Source organism: Lycorma delicatula, chromosome 8, assembly GCF_047948215.1.
Source record: "Lycorma delicatula isolate Av1 chromosome 8, ASM4794821v1, whole genome shotgun sequence".
Taxonomy (NCBI): Eukaryota; Metazoa; Arthropoda; class Insecta; order Hemiptera; family Fulgoridae; genus Lycorma; species Lycorma delicatula.
Window position 1 is genome coordinate 135,355,536 of NC_134462.1, and position 25,020 is coordinate 135,380,555.

Genomic DNA, 25,020 nt, shown 5'->3' on the forward strand with positions numbered 1-25,020 from the left:
CTACTACATTTCATTACTTTTGTTTTGTTCTTGTTTATTTTCATGCGATAGTTCTTGCGTAGGACTTCATCTATGCCGTTCATTGTTTCTTCTAAATCCTTTTTACTCTCGGCTAGAATTACTATATCATCAGCAAATCGTAGCATCTTTATCTTTTCACCTTGTACTGTTACTCCGAATCTAAATCGTTCTTTAACATCATTAACTGCTAGTTCCATGTAAAGATTAAAAAGTAACGGAGATAGGGAACATCCTTGTCGGACTCCCTTTCTTATTAGGGCTTCTTTCTTATGTTCTTCAATTGTTATTGTTGCTGTTTGGTTCCTGTACATGTTAGCAATTGTTCTTCTATCTCTGTATTTGAACCCTAATTTTTTTAAAATGCTGAACATTTTATTCCAATCTACGTTATCGAAAGCCTTTTCTAGGTCTATAAACGCCAAGTATGTTGGTTTGTTTTTCTTTAATCTTCCTTCTACTATTAATCTGAGGCCTAAAATTGCTTCCCTTGTCCCTATACTTTTCCTGAAACCAAATTGGTCTTCTCCTAACACTTCTTCCACTCTCCTCTCAATTCTTCTGTATAAAATTCTAGTTAAGATTTTTGATGCATGACTAGTTAAACTAATTGTTCTGTATTCTTCACATTTATCTGCCCCTGCTTTCTTTGGTATCATAACTATAACACTTTTTTTGAAGTCTGACGGAAATTCCCCTTTTTCATAAATATTACACACCAGTTTGTATAATCTATCAATCGCTTCCTCACCTGCACTGCGCAGTAATTCTACAGGTATTCCGTCTATTCCAGGAGCCTTTCTGCCATTTAAATCTTTTAATGCTCTCTTAAATTCAGATCTCAGTATTGTTTCTCCCATTTCATCCTCCTCAACTTCCTCTTCTTCCTCTATAACACCATTTTCTAATTCATTTCCTCCGTATAACTCTTCAATATATTCCACCCATCTATCGACTTTACCTTTCGTATTATATATTGGTGTACCATCTTTGTTTAACACATTATTACATTTTAATTTATGTACCCCAAAATTTTCCTTAACTTTCCTGTATGCTCCGTCAATTTTACCAATGTTCATTTCTCTTTCCACTTCTGAACACTTTTCTTTAATCCACTCTTCTTTCGCCAGTTTGCATTTCCTATTTATAGCATTTCTTAATTGCCGATAGTTCCTTTTACTTTCTTCATCATTAGCATTCTTATATTTTCTACGTTCATCCATCAGCTGCAACATATCGTCTGAAACCCAAGGTTTTCTACCAGTTCTCTTTATTCCGCCTAAGTTTGCTTCTGCTGATTTAAGAATTTCCTTTTTAACATTCTCCCATTCTTCTTCTACATTTTCTACCATATCTTTTTTACTCAGACCTCTTGCGATGTCCTCCTCAAAAATCTTCTTTACCTCCTCTTCCTCAAGCTTCTCTAAATTCCACCGATTCATCTGACAACTTTTCTTCAGGTTTTTAAACCCCAATCTACATTTCATTATCACCAAATTATGGTCGCTATCAATGTCTGCTCCAGGGTAAGTTTTGCAGTCAACGAGTTGATTTCTAAATCTTTGCTTAACCATGATATAATCTATCTGATACCTTCCAGTATCGCCTGGCTTTTTCCAAGTGTATATTCTTCTATTATGATTTTTAAATTGGGTGTTGGCAGTTACTAAATTATACTTCGTGCAAAACTCTATAAGTCGGTCCCCTCTTTCATTCCTTTTGCCCAGCCCGTATTCACCCACTATATTTCCTTCCTTGCCTTTTCCAATGCTTGCATTCCAATCTTCAACTATTATTAAATTTTCATCTCCTTTTACGTGTTTAATTGCTTCATCAATCTCTTCGTATACACACTCTACCTCATCATCATCATGGCGCTTGTAGGCATATAAACGTTAACAATCGTTGTCGGTTTAGGTTTTGATTTTATCCTTATTACAATGATTCTATCGCTATGCGTTTTGAAATACTCCACTCTCCTCCCTATCTTCTTGTTCATCACGAAACCTACTCCTGCCTGCCCATTATTTGACGCTGAGTTAATTACTCTAAAATCACCTGACCAAAAGTCGCCTTCCTCTTCCCACCGAACCTCACTAATTCCTACTATATCCACATTCACCCTATCCATTTCCCTTTTTAAATTTTCTAGCCTACCAACCTTTTTTAAGCTTCTAACATTCCACGCTCCGACTCGTAGAATGTTATTTTTTAATTTTCTGGTGACCCCTTCCTTAGTAGTCCCCACTCGGAGATCCGAACGGGGGACTATTTTACCTCCGGAATATTTTACCAAGGAAGGCGCCTCCATTGTTGCTATGTGAAAATGCAGAGAGCCACATTTTCTTGGAAAAAAAGCAGCTGTAGTTTTCCATTGCTTTCAGCTGCGCAGTACTCAGAGGACTGAGTGATGTTGATACGGCCGTTTAAGTCATTGTGACTCACGCCCCTAACAACTACTGAAAGAGCTGCTGCCCTCTTTCAGGAATCATTCCTTAGTCTGGCTCTCAACAGATACCTCTCCGATATGGTTGCACCTTCGGTCCAGCTACTCTGTATCCCTGAGCACTCAAGCCCCTCACCAACGGCAAGGTCTCATGATTCATAGAGGAGGTAAAAGCACCATGGCCGGAAAAAAATTGCATCACATATTTATTAGGGTGCACCCAAAAGGCAAATCAACAACATTTGGAGAGAGATCATGCGTATAATACCCACCATCTGTCTCATACCATCTGGCCTTCCACAAAGCATTGCCATATTGTTCGACTTCTTGAACTTTATCCGAAGGCAACTCACCGGACTTCTAGCAACATACCACTGCTGCTTCTCAGACGCAATCAAGTCTATTGGTTTCATGCCTGCAATCACCAACTTTGCCTCCCGTGAAATAGTACATACGGTAACCACCCGTTACCATTAACAATATTAGGCATTGAGTCCTTAATAATATGTTGATAACTTTTATATTTGAGCCTATCCGTCCAAACAGCCGCTGCGTATGCTCATAGTCTTAAATTAAGACCCCCAATCAGGATTGACCACAGTCGACTACCGAACAAGGCATTGCAGGCCCTCTCCGCGACGTATTGAAGGTGCTTCTTAAATTGCAGTTTCTCATCAAAAAACACCTGAGGTACTTTTGAACCTGAACATACTTTATACACCATCGAAACACAGACATGCCAACTCACTGCTAAACGGCCTTTCAGGAACATCACTGTACTCTTTTCCAAGCTAAATATCATCTTGTGTTGATGACCTCGCATCTCAAGCATCCTGCAAGCCCGAGTGGCTCAGAGTTCAGCCTCCCTTCGCGACCTTCCTTCGACCAGCAGGAGCCTATTGTCCGCATAAGCTACGATGCAACACCTTCTGGGCAACCTCAGCCGCAGGAGAGAATCAAACTCTACCACTCACAATAATGGACCCAACACGCTGCCCTGGGAACATCCCTTAGACAGCGTCTTGCCAACCACATAGCTGCCGTCTGTATATTCTCTTTTTTGGAGTTGGTAAATAGCAGAAGGCCACCATAGATTATTAAATGCTCCAAAAATTTTCAGGAAAATCCCCTTATACATATTCCACCTCACTGGTAGTTACCACACTCATCACACCGAGTATGGCGTCCTCAGTACCCTTTCCGGGATGAAACCCATACTGATTCTTCATCAACAATTTTTACGAGATTAACCTCTTATTTATACACAGATACAGAACCTTTTCAAAGACATTGCCAATAACCGGAAGTAACATCAGAGGCCTATATGACGAACTAACAGCAGGATCCTTGTCCGCTCCTTTAAACAACAATTTACAATCCCCTTCTTCCAACACACAGGGAAGTATCCTCCAAACAACAATTTATTAAATACACATGTGACAAGTCTCACACTCACCCCATCCGAGTGAACAAGAAGTTCTGCTGTTATTCCATCAAAGCCTGGGGCTTTACTCCTGCCTAAACTACAGATAGCTTGACGCACGTCAGCCAATTTCCAGGGACACTGCACCCCTGAGGAACTGAGTGACCTCTCACTGCACTCACAGATGATATGCGGTCTCTCCAGCTTCAGTATCATCAGGCAGTAAATCGTCCAGTAGTTTGTGTAAAATTTCAGAAGTAACCAAAATTACACCAAACCTGGTCAAAAGAGCAGACAGAAGAACATGCTTTCATCGTTTGTGTCCCAAGACTCTACATACTATGCCTCAGGGATCCCTGTTCCTCTGCTCATGAACAAAGTTCCTTTGTTCATGAGCAGAGGAACAGTCTTTTTTCACAGTCTAGACTTTATGAAAGTAATGATATCTCAGGGTCCTATATTCAGCAATAAGGACTGCCTGTCATTCTGGATCATCCTCATATTGAGAAGCTCTCTGCAAATAACAAACCATCCTCTTCATGTCGAATAGCTCCCTTTTCCACCATGCTGCAATCCTCCCTCGACCGGAACTTTGGGGAATTGAACACTCAGCGGCATCTTCTTTGATCAATCTGTCAGTGTTTGCTGCAGCTACTGTGAATGCAGCTAATATATTTATAAGGTCAAGTTATTAAATTTTGTAACTTAATAAAATATTTCATATTTTTTATATGAATAATTAATACTTTTACAGATCGTAGAACTACGACGAAACCCTCAAGGTGCTATTGATAAACGAATAAGAGCAACCTTAAGGCCGATGTCAAAAACAAGAAGAGACTCATCTGAATTAGAAGAGCAGTTACGAGAAGCAAAAAATCAAAATCAACGATGTAGAAAAACTCTTCTTGAGCGAGAAGCAGAGTTGCAAGCCTTAATAAGAAGGCTAGGCTCAGAAGAGAAGTTAGAACCACCACCTCCACCTGTACACCAAGATGTTGTTCAACTCCGTAAGGAACGTATGTTGTAGTGTACAACATATCTTTTTTTTTAAATGTTTTTATTTTATTTTATTATTTATTATAAAAATATAATAAATAATTTTATTACAAAACCTATTTTTTATGGTGAATCAAGGGTTGAAATAGTATAAAAGTGCCAGATCCTGGTTAAAATTCAAATATAAGACCAATAAGTAAGAAGCCAATACGCTTCCTTATCTTAGCCAGAACAGGCTAGCATTTTGAAATAGGATTTACAACTTTCTTCAAAATTTTCATTTTCATAAAGATTTAATTTCTCAGAAAATACCATAACAGTAGTTAGAAACCTACAGACATATATTCAAAACATGGATATCTTAACTGCCTTGAAAGTTAACCAATTTATTGGAAGTAATATAATATTAGCAGATGACCATATTAGCAGATGACCTGATTAATATTATTTCAATATTAATAATCATCAATAATATTTCAAAAAGTGAGATTTAAAAAAGTTGCAGCAATTCTAATAACACAAGCATTACACTACACATCCTACCCTACTAAAGGGCATTTGTATGTGTGTCTGTCTGTTTGTCTTTGTGTATCCGTCCCCCGTAGCTTAGCACATAAAACACCAGTAGTCTGGAATGTACTGATCACTAGCAGAAAATCCCGATTCGTTAGTACATATCTCATGGTGGCCAGGTGTAAACTTGTTATGTTATTATATACACTTGTCATATATATTTATTTCTTTAATCTATATATGCAAAATACATATTAATAATATATTTTTTATTTATTTTTGTGATTGTTTATCTTTATAAAATAATGAACTGTAACCCAAATGTAATTACTCAAATTAACCATGATACAACTGGAAAACTGTTTCTTCTAACCATCCTTCATCATTCTTTTCTGATTTCATTTAATTTTCATATTCATTATTCATCGAATATTTATTTTAATTAAAAAAAAAAGAATTGCTAATACTATTTTATTATTAATACTGATTCATCTTATAAATTCATGTTTTCTATTATTATTTAATATTGAATTTTTATTAATTTTAAATATATTTTTATAGTTATATTTAGAGCCCATTACAGAGTACTCTGGTGAATTATGTGTAGTTTTTCTTGTAAGAGAATTCTTATTCTAATATTGTTAATTATCACCTTTTTTTTTAAGAAGTAATAATGTTTTTTTTTGTTTTTTTTTTTTGTTTCAAAACTTTTTTTTTACTAACTGTATAAAATTAAAAATACTAATTATTATCTCTGAAATTAAGTAGAAGAAGCAGTAGCTTAAAAAATGACCAATAATCAAAAATAAATGATACAAATTGCCCTCACTGGGCAATAACAACCAGTAAAGCGTATTTTAGTTCTTGGTATGAAAAGGTAATCAATTTTAGAGTTCTAATAATCCCATTCTGAGATGCCGCCCCCAAGGCAACTTGCCTGCAGGGCCTAGTTGCAGAGTGCATGTTGTAGGCATGTCGGAAGAAGCAAGTAAATGATCATAAAAGAATAAAAACAGATTAAGGATTATATTAATGAAAACATAGAAATAAATTAGAATTTTAGTGACAGTATTGGTAAAACATAAATTTTGTTATCCTTCCATTCAATGGCATTTTTAATACTTTGATTTTAACATCATGCTGAAAACATTTTAGGCTAGGCACATACTTACCCTCACATGTAAAAAAAGTTAAATCTTAAATTAGTTCAAATTGAATTTATTTTATCACATTTTTTTCCAAATATAAGATGCTCTTCTTTCTTTGAAAATGATATTCAAGTATTGAACTGACAATGAGAGCATAAGTGTTAATGAATCCCATTCAAACACTCTAAACAAATATAGTTAATTTTAAATAAAAATTCAAATATTGCTGAGTTTTTAAGCCTAAGAATCATCTTACTATGGTGTTAGAATAGAAAACACTCTTTTGGATATTATCTGCAATAGTTATCGGTGTAGATTGTCATCTAGATAATTACAGTTCATAAATTGGAATAGTTCAGCTAGTATGAAGCAAGTAAAACTAATTTTGATCTGGTTAGGGTAAACAAGTTGGATAATACTACAGTATATTCTGCTATACGTTAGTATATTATTATTATTTTTTTATAGTATATAAAATTTACATCAAATTAATTTTATTTTACTTCATTTTCTTAGAATTAAATTCTCTACAAGTTTTGATAATAAATTTTACGCATTTATTAGACATTTAACAAAGTCTTTGTATTACAAATTAAAAAAACATGTTTTTAGACAAAAGGTTTTTCTTTTTACTTGGGTTATTATGAAAACTACTGGAGATATGGTTCTGAAACCTACTTTATTCAATTTGTGAGATCAAAATCATAAAATTAAGGGGTAAACTAGATAGTTTACCCCTTAATTTGGGTTCCTAGAATTTCAGTATGATTTTATTTCACTTTTTGCCTAGGAATCAGGGGGAAATCTTTTGCTAGTCATAACTTGCTAACAGAACATTTCTGGACCCATTTTTATGTAAACATTTTTTAATTATTTTCACTAGTAGAATGAGCTCAGAAAGCACCAGTAATACATATAATATATGTATATAGATATAATATATCTGTATATGAAACAATAATTTTCTCAAGCACTAATTAGGTATTTTATTGAAAAAAGAGAATTTGCATGTTGCTTAATTTTTTTAGAAATAAAAACTTGTATTTCAGAAAGTTGTAAATATGAAAAATGTATATTCTTAATATATTTGGGTTTCATGAAATAAAGCAGCTTTGAATTTTTATTAGGTAATTGAATTATGAATTCAATTTGGCTGACTAAATTATTTGGATAGTTAAGTTTCACTATTTCTATACCAACCATATATCAGTGAAATTAGCATTATATTGTCATGTAAATTAAAAAATTGCAGTTTGACATTCTACTGTCATAATTTTAGTTTTTTATAACCAGTATAAATTATAAAAAGATGGAATTAAATATAAAACATGATTTACTAAAATTAAATAATATAAATAACACACATATAAATGTGTTGTTTTCGTAAAAACTCTGTAAGTTAACTATGTATTTATCATAAAAAATATTTCTAAACAATTTGATCAATTAAATTATTTTATATAGTGATTTGTAAATTAATTGTTTGAGCATATAAATGTTTATTGAAGTAAGATATTTAATTATTTCAGCTCCATCAGCAACTGAGACAACAGATGTCACTTCATTGTGTTCAGTTAATTCAAACTCTCATGAAGGAGAGTACATTAGTGTTGAAACGCCATCACAAAAGTAAGAAAATTGCCTTATAAAATAGAAAATTTATCAGATAATACTTTTTAACAAAATATAAAATTCTATAGGCATATTTTTTTTTTTTTTAAATTATGTACTAAAATTTGAATAGCACTTGAGAAACTAAACAATTTGTTAAGTAGTTATGCATTCACATTACCAGCAATTATTTATTATTCACATTAATTGTTACGATTATTAATATGACACTGTAATTAGATTTTAAATTACTGCTTATTCCATAAGGTGCTAATTATTTTTAATTTAGAAAATGAATAATTAAATTACAATTTTAATTTACAAAAACTATTTGCAATTTATAAGATGGTATTAAAATATTCCTTGCTTTAAATGAAACATTTTAGATTTGCTATGTTTACATTTAGCTTTAAATTGCTTGAAAGAAGTCTTATGCTAATAAAATCAGTAATAATTTTTTTTACTTTTTACCACATACTAAATTTTATACTTCAGCTGCACACTGAGGAATGCTTTTCATTCAACCTTCTAATTATAAAGGTTTAAATTAGAAGAGGGCATACTATTATAATTTTTGGCTCATTTGGATGTAAATTTAAGGACTTAAATTTGCTATTTACTTTATTACTCTGAGTCAGAGTTCTGTCTCAGAACTCTGAGACAGAAATAATATTAGCTGGAAATGAGCATCTTTTGTTTTTCATATTATAATTTCAGTAATGAAGAAAATGTCATAAAATCAATAGGATTTTATTTTTATTAATTTCTTTTTTCTTTAAGTTTTTTTTTTTTTTAAATAGAAATAACAGCAAGCAGAGTTCTGTATGATAAATAGTACATAAGTTAAACTAAAGTTTAACTAGTTCAAAGTTAAACTAAAAAAGAAGACTACTTTTTCATTGTAAACCTTATCATATTTCCCACCACGAAAATAAATAGGGTATGTTTTAAATTAATCATCATAACCAAAAACAATTTAACAAAGCAAAGCTCTTGTAATTAATAGACTCAATATGAAATGAAGTAGAACAGAGTAAGATCATTATTTTTGTAGATATAAAAAAAGGAAATTTCTCATAATAAGAAAGAAAAATGGATATGTATCATTTTAACAGCTGCCTATTTGATATTATTCTATAATAATATACAAGCAAAGTTTAATGATTTGATGTTAAAAATGGAAAAAATACTTTGGAATTTTAAAAGCAATATGTATACAATATTTTCAAACTATTAAAAATTTTTACTCTGTTAAAGTAATGGTTTACCATTTCAGTTATTTTAATACACATTTACTACTTCTGACTCAGAGATGCACTTGTAATTTTCCAATACCAGAACATTTGATTTTGTATTATATATAGAGTGCAGGTATTGGTTCACAATCACAGGAGGCTGGCTACATGACAATGTTATAAAAATGCACATTTATTTCAATGTTTACATTGATAAGAAGCAGAATTTATTTTTTTTACAACAAATACTTAACTTTTTTTTGTGAATTAGATTTTTAGCGACTTGATCTGTCACTGTTTGCCTACATCCTGAACCCAAGAGGGAAAACACCCACCCACCTTGTGACAATTCTGCTCACAAGCCCTCTGGTAAAGCCCTAAACAATACCAGGGGGTTATCTTTTAGACCTTCTAAACATGATAACGTAACACAGTCATCAGTTCAGTCTGTCAGGATGCCACTGATGCAAATGCCTCAGCAGACATTTCATCAGTGTATTTACATAACCAACTATTGCCTTTTTATGTCCTCTTCGAACCACAACTACCTACCTATTGAGGGTTGTAAGTTATGGTACATAACTTACAACCCTCAGTTACCAAATTAACTGATTCGCAGAAGTGAGATCCCCACGCCTTCCTCTAACACTGCAGATATCACACAAAAACTCTTCCTATATCTAACTTCAATTAGACTATGCACTCAGATCATTACTTGATTGAGTCTTTAAACACCAAAAATATTATCCAAAAATACCAATAAAACAAGCGTTGATCACAGCAATGACAATCATGTCCTACAATTCAATCTACTAATTCTTGTGATTTATTTAAAAATCAAGAAACAAATTCACAAATTTCATAAGCCTTCCTAATGAAAAAATATCCTACCTCTGTCTGCTCTGGTCCGCTTTTCAGGAACAAGGTCAATGCCTACACCCTCCCACACTGCAGCTCCATCTCAGAGTTCTCCCACATCCATCTCATCCTAACAGCAAATATCTCAGTTAACCAGGGCTCGATGTCAAAATGCCTATCTTGGTAAAGTAAGCACCCAGACAGGCCCCTAATCACCGGGTTGCTATTCTATCTATACGTCTATGACGGTATCAGACCTCCTCAGCAATCCTCTGCAGGACTAAGAATCTAAGAGCGCCAGCAGTTATGTTCCATTCCCTTTCAGTTTTCCAATTAACTTGCAAATCAAAACCAGGATTGATCCTCGCAAGCTACTTTGGTACGTTCAGCTTCATACCTGGAGCAGACATATAAGATGTGGCGCACATCATCAATGGCCTTAAACTCCAGACACCTTCTGAATTAATCAAACCAAATCTGGCCAACCTATTTCGAAAAGCACCATGTCCAGAACGAAACTGTGTAATATGCTGATTGAGGAAATCCACCTAACTATACCATGCGTGTAACGGCTATCTGATGATTCAGTCGACCTGACCTGATGTAAATGAAAATCTTGGTGGTTTATTACTTTTATGCACCCAGAGGTAAGTTGTCTTACCTTCTTAGCATCATAATGTAATTGGCACTTAGTCACTAGGATATCAACGGGCTTAATACCAGAAATAACAAGGACCACCTTTCTCAAGTCCTGTAGGAGATGCTGGGCTCTCAACAGAATATTTCTATAACATTTGTACCACATTCAATGAACCCAGACAGGTGCAGCATACAGCATTATAGCTTCACATACACCCTTATATAGAACATACATGGTTCTGAAATTAAACCCCCAATCAGGGTGAACTGCTTTCGAACACCGAAGAAAGAACAAGCCTTCTTTGCAGCATATTGAAAGTTCTCTTTGAATCGAAGATTCTCATCAAGGATAATACCTAGATGATTCTGCAGCAGGACATACTTAATTTGATGAAGTGCCATTGATATACGAGATCATTATATGACAGCTAGTCTGGCCTTAAGCAACATCATCATTGTTTTCTCCGGGCTAAACACCATCTTATGTTGCAAACTCCACAACTGTAGTATCTTGCAAGCTTGGGTTGTCCTGAATTCGATCTCATTCCTTGAATCTCCTTTAACCAACAAAAACCAATCACCTGCATATGTGATGATGCAGCATCCACTGGGTAACCTCAGTCACATCAAAGAATCGAATTCAACAACCCAGAACAGGGGTCCTAAAATACTACTCTGTGAACAACCTTTAGATGGTGTTTTTCCTATTTCTGAGACGCCTCTCAAAGAACAACGTCTCAATGGCTGAAATAACTATATAATGCATTCAGCTCATTCTGCATATGATCACCCTTCTGCGAGTGAAACAGGGCAGAGGGCCACCACAGATTATTAAAAATCTGAAAAACCCCTGATATCACCAAAAAGATACCTCAGACAAATTCAGACTCACTAGAAGAAGCAAAGTCACTGAAGAAGCAAACCGTATTGACCATTCATCAGCAACTTTCTAGAATTCAAACTATCAGTAATACAAAGATATAATACCTTCTCAAAAACCTTTCCACTAACTGGTAGGAGCTTTAAAGGTTTCTAAGAGAAGCTCACAGTAGCTCCTCCACCACCTTTAAACAATAATTTTAGATCACCTTTTTTGCAGCAAACAGGAAATAGCCAGCAAAGAGCATCCTATTAAAAATTCTAGTCAAAGTATTAACACAAATTCTGACAGAACAGACAAGGAACTCCACAGCGTTCCATCGATACCCAGAGCTTAATTTCTACCTTGCATAACTTTAAATTAAAACAGACTTTAAACTAAAAGAAATTTTATGTTAAAGGACAGCTGTTTATTTCTTCCAAAAAGTAGTACCTGAATAGCTTTCTAGCATGTTCCAGCACCAGTGATCCTGTTCTAACTAAAATTATTATTTATATATATATATATATATATATATATATATATATAAATAATAATTAACATACCTTCTAACCATTTTTCTATCTTTCTTTGCATTTTTAATCATTATTGAATATCAGTTTACATTTCTGACATTATTTTAATTCCCTGCAGATATTATTGTTCAGATCCATTTTGCCATTCTTAATTAAACCAGTTACTGAGGGAGGTCTTCAGTGACCGAAGCTGTGACTGACAAGCCCTTGCTCTGTACATTTTTCGATTAGATCAAAGTACAGCATCAATGGTACAACTGGTAATACACATCAGATGAATTATGAATAAATATCGGAAATCTGATAACGTAAATATTGACCATAGGTATTTCTAGATTTATTAGTCTAAAAGATGAGACGGATACTAAAATTTTAAAATAGCATAATATTTGTTTTAGTCGAAAACTTAAGGCAATCCATGGTATAGGATAATATTTTATTGTTGACAGTGATTTTCCATTTCTAAAACAAATAATAATTTTAAAAACAACTCTCTTTCTACTTTTATATCACATTTGGCTTCTGGTACTTAATCTTAAATTCTTTGTTTATATTATGAATAATAATATTCATATTCTTGCAGGAAGAAAACTACTTTCTCAGGGCAAAAACTTACATAGCATAATATTTGTTTTAGTCGAAAACTTAAGGCAATCCATGGTATAGGATAATATTTTATTGTTGATAGTGATTTTCCATTTCTAAAACAAATAATAATTTTAAAAACAACTCTCTTTCTACTTTTATATCACATTTGGCTTCTGGTACTTAATCTTAAATTCTTTGTTTATATTATGAATAATAATATTCATATTCTTGCAGGAAGAAAACTACTTTCTCAGGGCAAAAACTTACATCAGCAGCATCAGATGAAGTGCTGCCACCTACTGTTGGGTCTGGTTTAGCAGTTATTTCTGAAAGTGGAATAAATAATGGTGGAATATGTGTTGCAAGAAGGGGAAGTGCAGGCGGAGGGGTTAGAGCATCTCCTCCTACCACCACAGCAAGTAAAGCCGTGTCATGGGAGGAGCAGCCAAGAATACAACTGCAGCAACCCCCACAAAATATATCTACAACCGCCTTACGCCGGCGGTCCAGTGCCTCCCGCCCGGTTGTGCCTGCAACCCCTCCTGCCCCTCGTCGGACCAGTGTCCCTGGTCGTCGACCACACCCAACTTATGTACATCAGGATGAGCTTTGGCTGACTCAGAGACATTGCCGCCCCCGTTGTTTGCTCAATAGTGCTTCCCCACCTGATGGTAATTATTTTATACAAGTACCATAACATTTTAAGATAAAAACTGGCTATAGCTTATTAAGGAAACAGTTTGTATTAGGTGTATATAGGTATATATTGGTATAAATATATATTTATATATTTGTTACTTTAATATATTTTGAAAATAATAAATATAATTTTATTTTGGAAATTTAAAAATATTTCTTATGCTTTCCTTATTTTATAATCACAAGTATAATATTCTATATTTTTTTCAAATTATGGATTGTTCAAAAATATTTTATATTTCTAACTGATATTACATAGATCCAACTGGTTTATTTTATGTTTTTTTAATTATTTTCTTAGAACACAGTAGTTCTACCTTATATGTAACATAGATTATTTTAAGTTTAATCATGTTTCCTTTTTATTACTAATTCTTAGAATGCACACATTATCCAAAATGTTCATAATAGCAGATATAACAGCACTATAGACTTTATACTTAGTTTTAGTTATACACTCAAATTAGTCACTCTTTTTCATGGTCACTAACAATATACATTTCTTCTTAAATTTAATTTAAGTAAAGTGCTGGACACAAAGTTATAGATGAATTTAATTAATAAGATTTAATTCTAAATACGTGAAGAAAATCAGTAACAGTTTTATGCCATTAATGTTTTATATTAAAATTTGTTCACTTTTGAAACTGAGAGTTCTACATTTTATCAGTAATATCTAATTTATACTTTTGCTATATTGTAAAAAGAGTTGAACCAAATTTATTGTCTTTTTCTGGATTGCTTTTCTTTTAGTATGGATATTATCAATAAAAATTATTTATGAAATGATCTTTTTTTATAAGTGTCAGTTATACAAATTACCACACTCTTTTCCTATCGTATTTTTTTTTACTGGTGATCAGATGATTACACTATAGAATACTTCACTCTTTTCTTCATTTAGGTTTTAACTGGTATTGCCATTCAACATTTCAGTTTTACAACTGTGTGTGGAGATCATTGATAAAGAAAAAATTAAAAACCACCACAATTAACTTCAATCCATATAGGTTTCAAAATAATGAGACAAAAATTTGCTGCGTTAGTGAAAAATAATACTTTTCTTTTAAGAATGTTTTTAGGAAGTATAAAAGACAATGCTGGGATAGATCCAGATATACTGTTGTAGGGTTTCCGGTAAAAAGTAGTCTAAGGAGCCCAAGGGACAAAAAAAATCACAAAAAATTCACTATACGTAGAATCAATGACTCTCACTGAGGTTCTGAACAATGTTACATGTCAGTAATAGACCTACTTATGTGAACCTGTACTATCATTTTCATAACCTCAACAAAAAAAATATGAGATATTGATGTTGAAACCTCTATATAAATTGATTGCAATTAAACTTTTGCGTTATTCATATTCTATAAACTGGTTCGGATTTTCACCTTTTTAAAATGTGATCATAATATATGGTTTTATAATGTCTGAAAAATTTCTTAACTTTAAAAAAATTTCCATTAAATTTTAGTAAAATTTTATGAGTTACAACCAAATTTTTATATGAAACTGTTACATTAATAGCAGATTCTATCTAAGTGATATATAGACAGGATGACTAATCAACTAATGACTAATCTTCAGTAGAACTAGTTATTTACATATCTATCAATTTCTATTAGCTTCATATTTCTTTGCACTCCAATGTACAATGAATTCACCAACATGGTATCATTATCTAACCAAAAACAGTATTATAAACGTTGGTCTAAATTGTTTAAAACCAAAAAATTCCATCACGCCATGTTATTTAAGGTAACATTAATAAATTCTCATGGTTTCCTTTCATTATATGATTCCTGCCTGTTCTTACTGTTCTGAATCTTAATGTTTGCTAAAGGAAACGATAAAAATATGATAAATGTTTTATTATTTTGATATTTTATATCAATACTGATAATCTACCTCTATTGGTAATCCATACAGATAAAAGACATTATTTTATGTTCAACAATCATTTATAACTTACACGTTAAATTTTTCAGATTAAAAATTTATTTGTAAATATGAGGTTTGGAAGTTTTAGCTGATTTAGTAGAAAAATATTAATATAATAAGTTTCTTAGCTCTATCACTATTATTTTTTTTTTATTTTTTATAATTATTGTACATACACACATATAAAACATTCATATGAAAAGTAAAAAAGTTAGAACTACTGAAAAGCTTCAGATTGTAAAAATATTTAGCCAGTGTATGCAGTTGTATTCATTTTCACCTTTGTAAATATCTTTTTAGATCAGTATATTAATTAAATGTTTCTCAGATCAAAAATAAAATAATTTTATATATTTTATGCACTTTAATTAGGTTTGTGAAAAATGCACATACTTTTTTTAACAGTGTTCTTTTTTTCTAACTTAGTGGCAGTTTAGTAATTTTCAGGCATACTTTTAGTATTTTATAATAAAGTAGGTATCCAGTTAAATAAAAAAAAAAAACTGTGATAAAATTATTTAGTTTGATGTATGATAGGTAGGTTTTAAAAGGATAAAATATACCTGAATCATTACAGACCGAGAACCAGCCAAATTACTCCGTCATACATCATCTAAGGATTCAGTTGAAACAAACGAAGTTATTGATGAAGTAGATGAAGTTGATGAAGTTGATTCAATTAAGGATACATCGATAGTTGACAACACCTGTGGTCACACAGCTAGAGAGCTGTGGGAAGATTCCCCTAGTTTTTTTCAGGGTGAGGGATACAGTGTTCAACTGCATTCACAATTTACATTTTGTTTACATAGTTTGTTTTATTTGTTATTTCTTTTTTTTTGTAGTTTTCAGTAGATTTGTTTTACTTTAGCAATTTCTTCATTTTTAAATTGTATTGAGTTTAATTACATCGCAATAGCTCATAGTTTTTTTATTAGATTTACAGATTGCAAATATATCTTTTTTGTTTTTTTGTTATACAACCAGATTAAAATAAAAATCTACATTATTTCATATTGATTACATTGGTATTTTCTTGATAAGGTATAACATAGTTAAATTAGGCATTTTGAAGCTGCTTTTCTAAATTAATTCTAATTAATAGTACCGCATATTATTTCAATCACTTGCAAAATTATAGAATCCTTGGTTGGAAGTAATGCAGAAAATCTACTAATAAATGTATACTACACATTAAATCTTTCATCGTTTAATTTATAATTTGAACCTTAATTGAAACTGTATTTTACTGTAAAAAAACTGCTTTAGTGAAAAAGAAAAATATTCTGAAAAAATAAAATTATTTAGAAAGCATTAGATTATTAATAATGACATTTTTTAGAGTATATCTGTAAAGATATTTAGAAACATATTCCAAGAATTCTTTTCCTTTCCAAGTTATTCTACTATGAAGCACTACAATACATAGTACAATACAAGTTACTTTTATACATTTCTTTATAAGCATAGATCTACATTTAATACCAACAGATTTAATTTCTTCATGAAAGCTCTCCTTGCCAGACTGCTTATAATGACTTCTTTTTTTTATTTATCTATTTATTTACTTAACATAATTTAGGTAAAAATGTTTAGGACTATCTATAAATTATTCTTATTTTGAATACACATAAATTTTATTTTAGACTATCTGTGTCAGCTCTTTTTTTCTAGTTTCTTTAAATTAAAATTGAGATTCATTACAAAATACAAAATACTCAATACAATTACTCAATACAAAATTATGAACTTTGTCAATCTGTGCCACTGGATCTGTTTTACACCTCATAATTTGGTTTCAAAATCTCTACTTAAACAGTGTATGGTGTGTCTGGAATCTTTTCATACCTTCTGAATTCTACCATACATTCACCATATTTTGTGATTTTTCTTTTCATTAGTGCATAATTCTGAAACCTTAATTCTACTTTCATTTCTTTTACCTTACTCAAATTCCTCAATAGTTTTTCCTCCTCAGCCTTCTCTAGTTTCCTATTAATATCAAATAGTAATCATCTTTTTTTATACTCGTATTTGATCATAGAGTATCCATTTGTATTTGTGTAACTGATCTAAACAAAACTCTGGCAGACTGTCTTTAAAATACATTCAAAAGTTAGCTACATAAAGAATGGTTTGCCAGCACAATTGGCTCTGCAACAGTTTTTTACATCAGTTCCCAATGTAAATGGATCATTTATTCCATCACATATCCTTCAATCTCTTTATTTTCTGTTGGCAAAACAATCTATGGTATAGACTTTGAGTCTGTCTGACCAAAATAATTCTTTCTCTGTAATGTTTGTAAACATCCTCTTTGTGTTGTATTCTTAACCTACTGTTTTTTTTTTGTTTTCAGTAAAGTGTTTTAAAATTTCTTGATCAAAAATTTTGTTAACCCTTCCATTATGCTTCATTAATTCTTGCTACATCTAGCATTAATCTATTCATCTTTTATTTTAAATTATCTTGTCAAATATCGTTATTTAAATTTTTGGCATTCATGGTCTCATTTGAAGAATGTCATATGTCATTATTTTTATATTTTTTGATGACACCTCTTGGGAAGTCTTAATTGGAGATCCAATTAAAGGAATATTATACCTATGAAATATTTATCCAAGAGGATCACAATCATTAATAAAAGAAAATAATAACAGTTAGAAAACATTTTTTTTTTCAAGATTACTTCTGTAGTTTTCTACTTTCAGTTATACAATGGTCAAAGCTTCTTCTGTCAGTCTAATTTTGGAATACAATCCACATCTAAATTCCCAATCCAGACATATGTTCTTATGTAAGAAAACTGTTTCAAAAAATTCAAACCCACAAAAATATCTAAGTAGATTAAAGTTTTGTAATAAATATGAGAATATCATATAATCTCATAATAATTGATTTAGAAAATCTTAAAAAATTGAAAATTTTTTAAAATTTAAATTCTAAACTGATTTTAAAGTTTTCATTAGCTCTCATTATAAATGCTAATGAAGAAAAATTTATAAAACTCAAAGGTAACTCCACTACCAATCAATTTAAGATAATCTTTGATTTATAGTCGTCTGAATTTGACAAGTATTTATAGCATATTTATCAAATATTTTATATACAGTAAGGTAGGATAGGATACACTATACATTAAGATTGATTATTCTCTGAGAACGCTGAATTTAGTTAGAGTCCATTGCAAGTTTTTAATCAATTGAAACTACAAATTTATATAAAATTTATTTCATAAATAATTTACCTTATGTTGACAGTATCTGTAAACCCAGTACCTGGTATTTTCCTACTCCAGTAGCAAAATCCTTGATTTAATATTAGAATAAAGCATTATAGTGTTAAATTTATATAGCGTTTACATTATGTTGAAATGAGTTTTTACCCTTATATCAAGTACAGAGATATGTTATTTTTAAATTGCTGTAGTTTTGCCAAATGCATGGCTTTAATATTTTGTTGTATATTTTATGTATAATATTTAAAGGAATATTACACAGCTAATATTGCAAACCTAACCAAACCTTAAAAGCCTGCTTCCTTGAAATAATGCTAAATACAAATTATTTTGTGGTAATAGTTATGATAATAAACAGTATAAAATTGAACCTAATTTTTTATAATACAAAGTATTGATGTATGTGATATTTATATATATCTGATAATATTATTGCCAATAATATGAATTACATCGGTTTCTTTATTTATAATCTCTTTTTGAAAGGAAGTGGAAAAAAATGGACAATTTTTCCCATATTATTATTTAAAATTTTACTTGCTTTCATTTTGGCCTCGTAATTTTTTTCCTGAGCAAGCAAATTAAACTCTTGTCGAACGAAGACTACTCACAGTAAAATATTACCATTGAACTACATGATAACAAATGATATTACTTTTAAAATATTAAAAATGATTTATGACTACTTTCAAATAATACGGATATTGTACTTTCTAGGCCTATTATTTCAGATTTTTCCATCAATGGTCATAGCAGTGGCTCTGTAATGATATGAAAAAACAATTTCCATATAATTTGAAGCTGTCATTAAAAATCTTTAATGTTTTCAAAATATCTTAATGTAAATATTATTAAATAAAAACTGTTTTATTAAACTGTTTCCTTTGAAGATTTAATTTTTTCATTAATACTTTTCTGCAAGAGAATTATACTCAAAAAAGAAACAGTTTTATGAAGACAAAAATATGATTATTAAATTCAAATTTTTTTGTAGATTATAATTAAATTATTTAATAATATTAGATTTAGATGTAAATTGTATAACATTTTCAGTAGGAGAACTGGAGCCATAAAACCCTCTAAATAATTGTGTTACTATACTAACTTATTAATACCAAATCTGTTTTAGCCATGCAACAATATTAATTTAATAGAAATTTATTGATTAACAAATTAAAAAAAAATTTTTATATACTATAAAAGTAGAGTATAAAATTTTTATCAATTTTCAAGAACAGAAAAGTCTCACATCAGTGCTTTTTATTGCTTGCACAAATCTGTAATTAAAATGTGGTTACACATAAAATTTTATGTATTTTGTTAATTTGATTTAAACAAATTTTGCTTAGAAATCAACTCTTTATTTTCAGTATTTGTTTAATTTTGCACCTTAGTTCTGCTAATAGTGATAATATTTGTGCTGATTAAATGTTAAACAATAATATTATGCTAATTAATTTTAATTTTTTGTATTATAAACATAATTATCCAAAAATTAATAAATCTTTTTTTTAAATTAACACATGAGTTACAATGACACTAGGAATATATTTTTAATATTGTTACTTCAAAATTTCAGAATTTTGTTATATGTACATACTTACAGTATTTGTAAATAAAAACTGTTTAAAGAGCTTCTAATTATAAATATTAGTAATATTAATTGGTATTTAAAGTATGAGGATTTAAATATCTTTAAGGAATTGTTCTATAACAGTTTGAAATAAATCTACGTTTAATTTTGTTATATTTATTTATTTTCTTAATTAATCAGGTTTTGTCAACAAAGAATTTTCAATGAGGTAATACTACTCCTACAGATATTTGAAACATTTAGAAATAGGGTTGTTTTAATAGTTGTAAAGATTTTTTATAGTATTTAAATTATTTTGTATATATATTTATAACATACATTTCAAAAATGCATATTAGAAGTGGATATCTGAAATCATTTGGGAAATAAAGTGAGGATTTCTATATTTGTAAATTGCAATAAACCATTTTTTCTGAGGATAATCTATTTTGTTCATCTCTACAGCTAGTTTCTAGGATTCTATTATCTTTGAATCCATAATTAATCTTTTTTATGAAGAACTAATTTTTTCTTAAGAGAACATTGACTTCTTTCATTGGCTTGTTCATAATAAATCACAAATTATATATTTCAGATGATGAATAAAATATTAAAGATGATGAATATTACATAAATTGCAAAAATAGTCTTTATATAACAAATTTTACTCATAATATAATTTCTCTCAAGAGATTCAGTGTAAAGTTTACATGCTGAATAGTACTAAAATGAAACAGTTCTTTCATGATAACATTCGCTGATATTAATAAGAGGGTTCTGTACCTACAACCATGTCAGAACCAAAAAACATATTTTGTGCGGTCCCAAATATCTCCATCATTTTATAATCACTTTCATGAAATAAAGACAGAGTTCCAAAGAAAGAATTGGCTTACTAGATTTTCTTTTAAAATCTGCACTAACTGTTCCCAAATTGTTTTATTTATTGTCAAATTAAACATAGTTTGGCTAATTTACATTAGACATTATATAAAATAACATTCTGTAAAGCAAATCGGTAATATGGACCTTTCAAAATGAAATGGTGAAAACCACATTGTTAGAATGTTTTGTAAGCTCATGGTTTGGGCCATGTAAATGCAAGACGTTCAATAACAAATTGCTCAGCTAGTTTTAGTGCACCTAGTGAAGGTATACTTAGTACTGCATAGTCACTTAGGAATTCATGTGGGTTGGATTTCATTCATGGTTTAGAGTAGCAAAGCTATTTGGTATTCATTGCAGAACTTAAGATTTGTCACCCCCTCATAATGCTACACCCGAAACCCATGTCGGTTAACTGAAGAGGTGGCAACTGAAAAGTCACTGCCTACTTCACCCAAAAGATAAACTATTTATCATCATTGTGTTGGTTCATAATATACGAGCTATTGTTTTCAGTTACTGTGTCAAATTTTAACTTCTAAGTATTGCATGTAAGATTTTAAAAAAGATAACACAGAAAAAATTTCATGCCTGTTAGTGGTGACACTCCTCTTTGTTACTGATACTCAGTGCAGACCACACTCTCCATACTCTCCCCAGCTGCACAAGTGGTTGTTGTATTTATTAATATTTAAAATATTAAGTTTATCATTAATATATGAGTTATAAGAGGGGAAGAAACTGTAGATGGTTCCTCACATACCACTCCTAGAAAAATGATTGGGAACTTCCACTTCTACTTTTGTGGAGGATGACTATAACTACATGATACTGCAGTAATCGGCATCCATCATATTTAGGTATTTTGCCATCGTTTTAAGAACAAAAAATTATTCTTCTAGATGCAAAACTCATAATCTCTTGATTTTATTGTCTGGCTGAAAATATTTTGGCTATTCACATATATAATCTCAAGTGTAAAAATGTTAATTCTTTTGTATTATATAATAAGTCAATATAATTTTTTTTTTAAATTGTTATTGTTATCAGTTTCTGTTACTTTATTATTATTATGTACATTACATGTTGATAAAGAACAAATATTTACTTAGTGTACATAGATTTTTTTTACAATAAGTGAAAAGAACAGTCAGAGGTGAGTAAGTTCATATTTACATAATTTGTTACTGCCATGGGTAATTTATTGTTATTTGTAGAATTTAAGCCTATTTTTAATATTTGCTGTTAATAAATTAAGTTTTTTTTTAAATTAATTTGTAAAATCATATTTTAAATACACTCATATTACCATCAATTTTTCTCTAAATATTTTTCAATAAATTTTAAGAATTCTTTTCTGGAAATCACAACTAAAATCTCTAAATCTAGTTATTAATAAATGTTTCAAAGAAATATCTTTCTTAAATTCTGATTTTCCTGTAGTTTCTTTTCATAAAAGTATTTTTTTACATGTAACTAATAATGATGCCACAGTGAAAGTTGTATTTGATATAAGTAAAGTTATCCTTGTAAATAGTTTGATTTAGTAAATAAAAAGAAAGTTTATAATTGTAACTTACATTGATAAAACAGCAAATTAATTAATAGCAAACACAATACATTAGGTTTTAGTTAGATTAATATAAAAAATTCAAAATTAAACTTACCTGTATTTTAATTATAATATTGTTTTGTATTTCTTTGCTTCTGTAATTCTAGATCGAGCTGTGAACAAATTTTCAAAACTGCACTTTTTTTATATTTTCAATTAACAAAATTTTATTACTCTCAGATACATGTTCTAAGGTTTGTTTAAGTTTTCCTTTTCATCTTATTTATATGACATTTCAAATTGTTAATTGAGAATTGTTCTGGTGATAAATTTCAGTAGTATAGTTACCAAATATCGAATACGCACTGAATATAATTTGTCACTAGACTTATCCATGTTAAATATTAATAAATTTTCTTTGTTATGTAAAAAAAAAATTCCACTATACTACAAATAAGAGATATGCACAGTATAGTAATCAGTTAGCGGCTGCACCTGCAAGCAGCTTTTTTAGCATCTTCTAAATATTAATGTAAAATGATAGCTTAGTTTTATTTTAGCATTTTTAAGAAAAATTATAAAATGTATTAAAATTTTTCCAAACTGCAGAACTGACAAAAAATAAATTTGGTATTGCTATTTTACATGTGGAACAGACACATCTGTTCCACATGTAATTTTAGTCATTAGTTTTACATATCTGTGTAAAACTAATGACTAAAAGCCAATAGTTTGTTTGTTGATTCTACCAAAACATGCGCTTTGTTTTTTTTTTAAAATCACATAATGTTCCTAACCAAACCTAAGAACTTATGAAATAGTTGATGATGTATGAAATAAAAGCAGTAAAGTAACTTCACAATATACACTGTATATAATAAATTGATCATTTTTTTATATATAGTGTTTATTTTAGTGTTTTAGGTCTCATCCAAACCTTTCTCAGAAATGGTTAGGATGAGACTGAGTAAGATAAAGTATAATCTAGATTGTGGATAATAGTGTTCTTTGGTAGATGGGTTTCAATTAAACACACATCTCAGGAATGGTCGACCTGAGACTGTACAAGACTACACACCATTTACATACATACATATATATCATCCTCATTCATCTTCTGAAGAAATACCTTACGGTGGTTCCAGAGGCTAAACAGCAAAAGAAGAGAGAGGGTGAAAGTATAATCAAAAAATTAATTTTGTACTTTTTTTTTGTAAAAACATATTTTCTTGTAAAAGTTAGCTTTAAATGTAAAATTTAACGAATTCAGAAAAGTTTGTAACTTGATATAATTATTCTTAAAGGTGCTTTATATTCTTAATTATATGTAAAATTGTTAATTCATTAAATTTTTTTCAATTATTTGATATTTTAACTAATTTATTTTTATCAGCAGGTTCTGATGAGGAAGTTTCGGTAATTCAGCGGTCAGTTTCAGAGCGTAGTAGAGATAAATGCTGCCACAGGCCTCTGAAGAAGCCAACACCTGCTCATGTTCAAAGTACTCCGAATGTACTAGGAGGTGCAGTGTCTGAAGGAGAACTGCTTGATCTTGCAATCCTGCCAATATTTCAAAAACTGCTAACAGAACGACGTGGTGCTGCAATAGCATCGTGTCCAAATATAGCCATTAAATGTGACATTGTAGAGTATCTCTGAAAAAAGAACATTAAGTATTCAAAATTTGTTGTTTTTCTGTATTAGACATTTAATGTAAATAATGTTAAGTGAATAAAAATTTAATTAACTGAAAGATAAAACGATAAACAGTATGCATTTTTTGAGCACTAATGTGTGAAGATGCAACATTTAAAAAAAAGCAATACAAATTATTTAGTTTAATTTCAAGGAAATAACCTTCAAAGTTAATTTTTCAACAAAAATTCAGAGTTGTATAACAATTTTATTAATTCAACCTTGAAAAATTACTAAAAACATGTACTTTAACAAAATAGTAAAGAATCACAAAAAAAAATTATTTTTTTTACATATTAATTTTTTTTTATATTTTTATTCAGACAGATTTATTTAAAAATGGATGTATTAAAGAGGGTTAATATTCTCAGACTGTACACAGCTCATTATTTAAGAAAAAGAAAACTTCTTTACACCACTGTGTTCACCCCCTAATTAACTTTTAGATGAATAAATATGATTATAATGATGGAAGTAATAAAATTGAAACTCATTATGTATCAATATCCAATGAACTCACATAGATCTTGATCAAAAACCTCTTAACAGATCAGATAAAAATAT

At 30.2% G+C, this 25,020-nt stretch overlaps 1 protein-coding gene across 1 annotated transcript in view; it reads left to right on the forward strand.

Annotated features, from left to right (window-relative positions):
- The window catches only part of GABA-B-R2 (gamma-aminobutyric acid type B receptor subunit 2), a 664,115-nt gene extending 639,619 nt beyond the window's left edge, over window positions 1-24,496 (forward strand). The window contains exons 13-17 of the mRNA XM_075374208.1: window positions 4,642-4,910; window positions 8,060-8,176; window positions 13,108-13,561; window positions 18,033-18,042; window positions 24,158-24,496. Of these exons, the coding sequence (XP_075230323.1) occupies window positions 4,642-4,910; window positions 8,060-8,176; window positions 13,108-13,561; window positions 18,033-18,042; window positions 24,158-24,420 (1,113 nt within the window). The 3' untranslated portion in view covers window positions 24,421-24,496. The remainder of the gene's footprint in view (window positions 1-4,641; window positions 4,911-8,059; window positions 8,177-13,107; window positions 13,562-18,032; window positions 18,043-24,157) is intronic.
- Window positions 24,497-25,020: the final 524 nt, after the last annotated feature.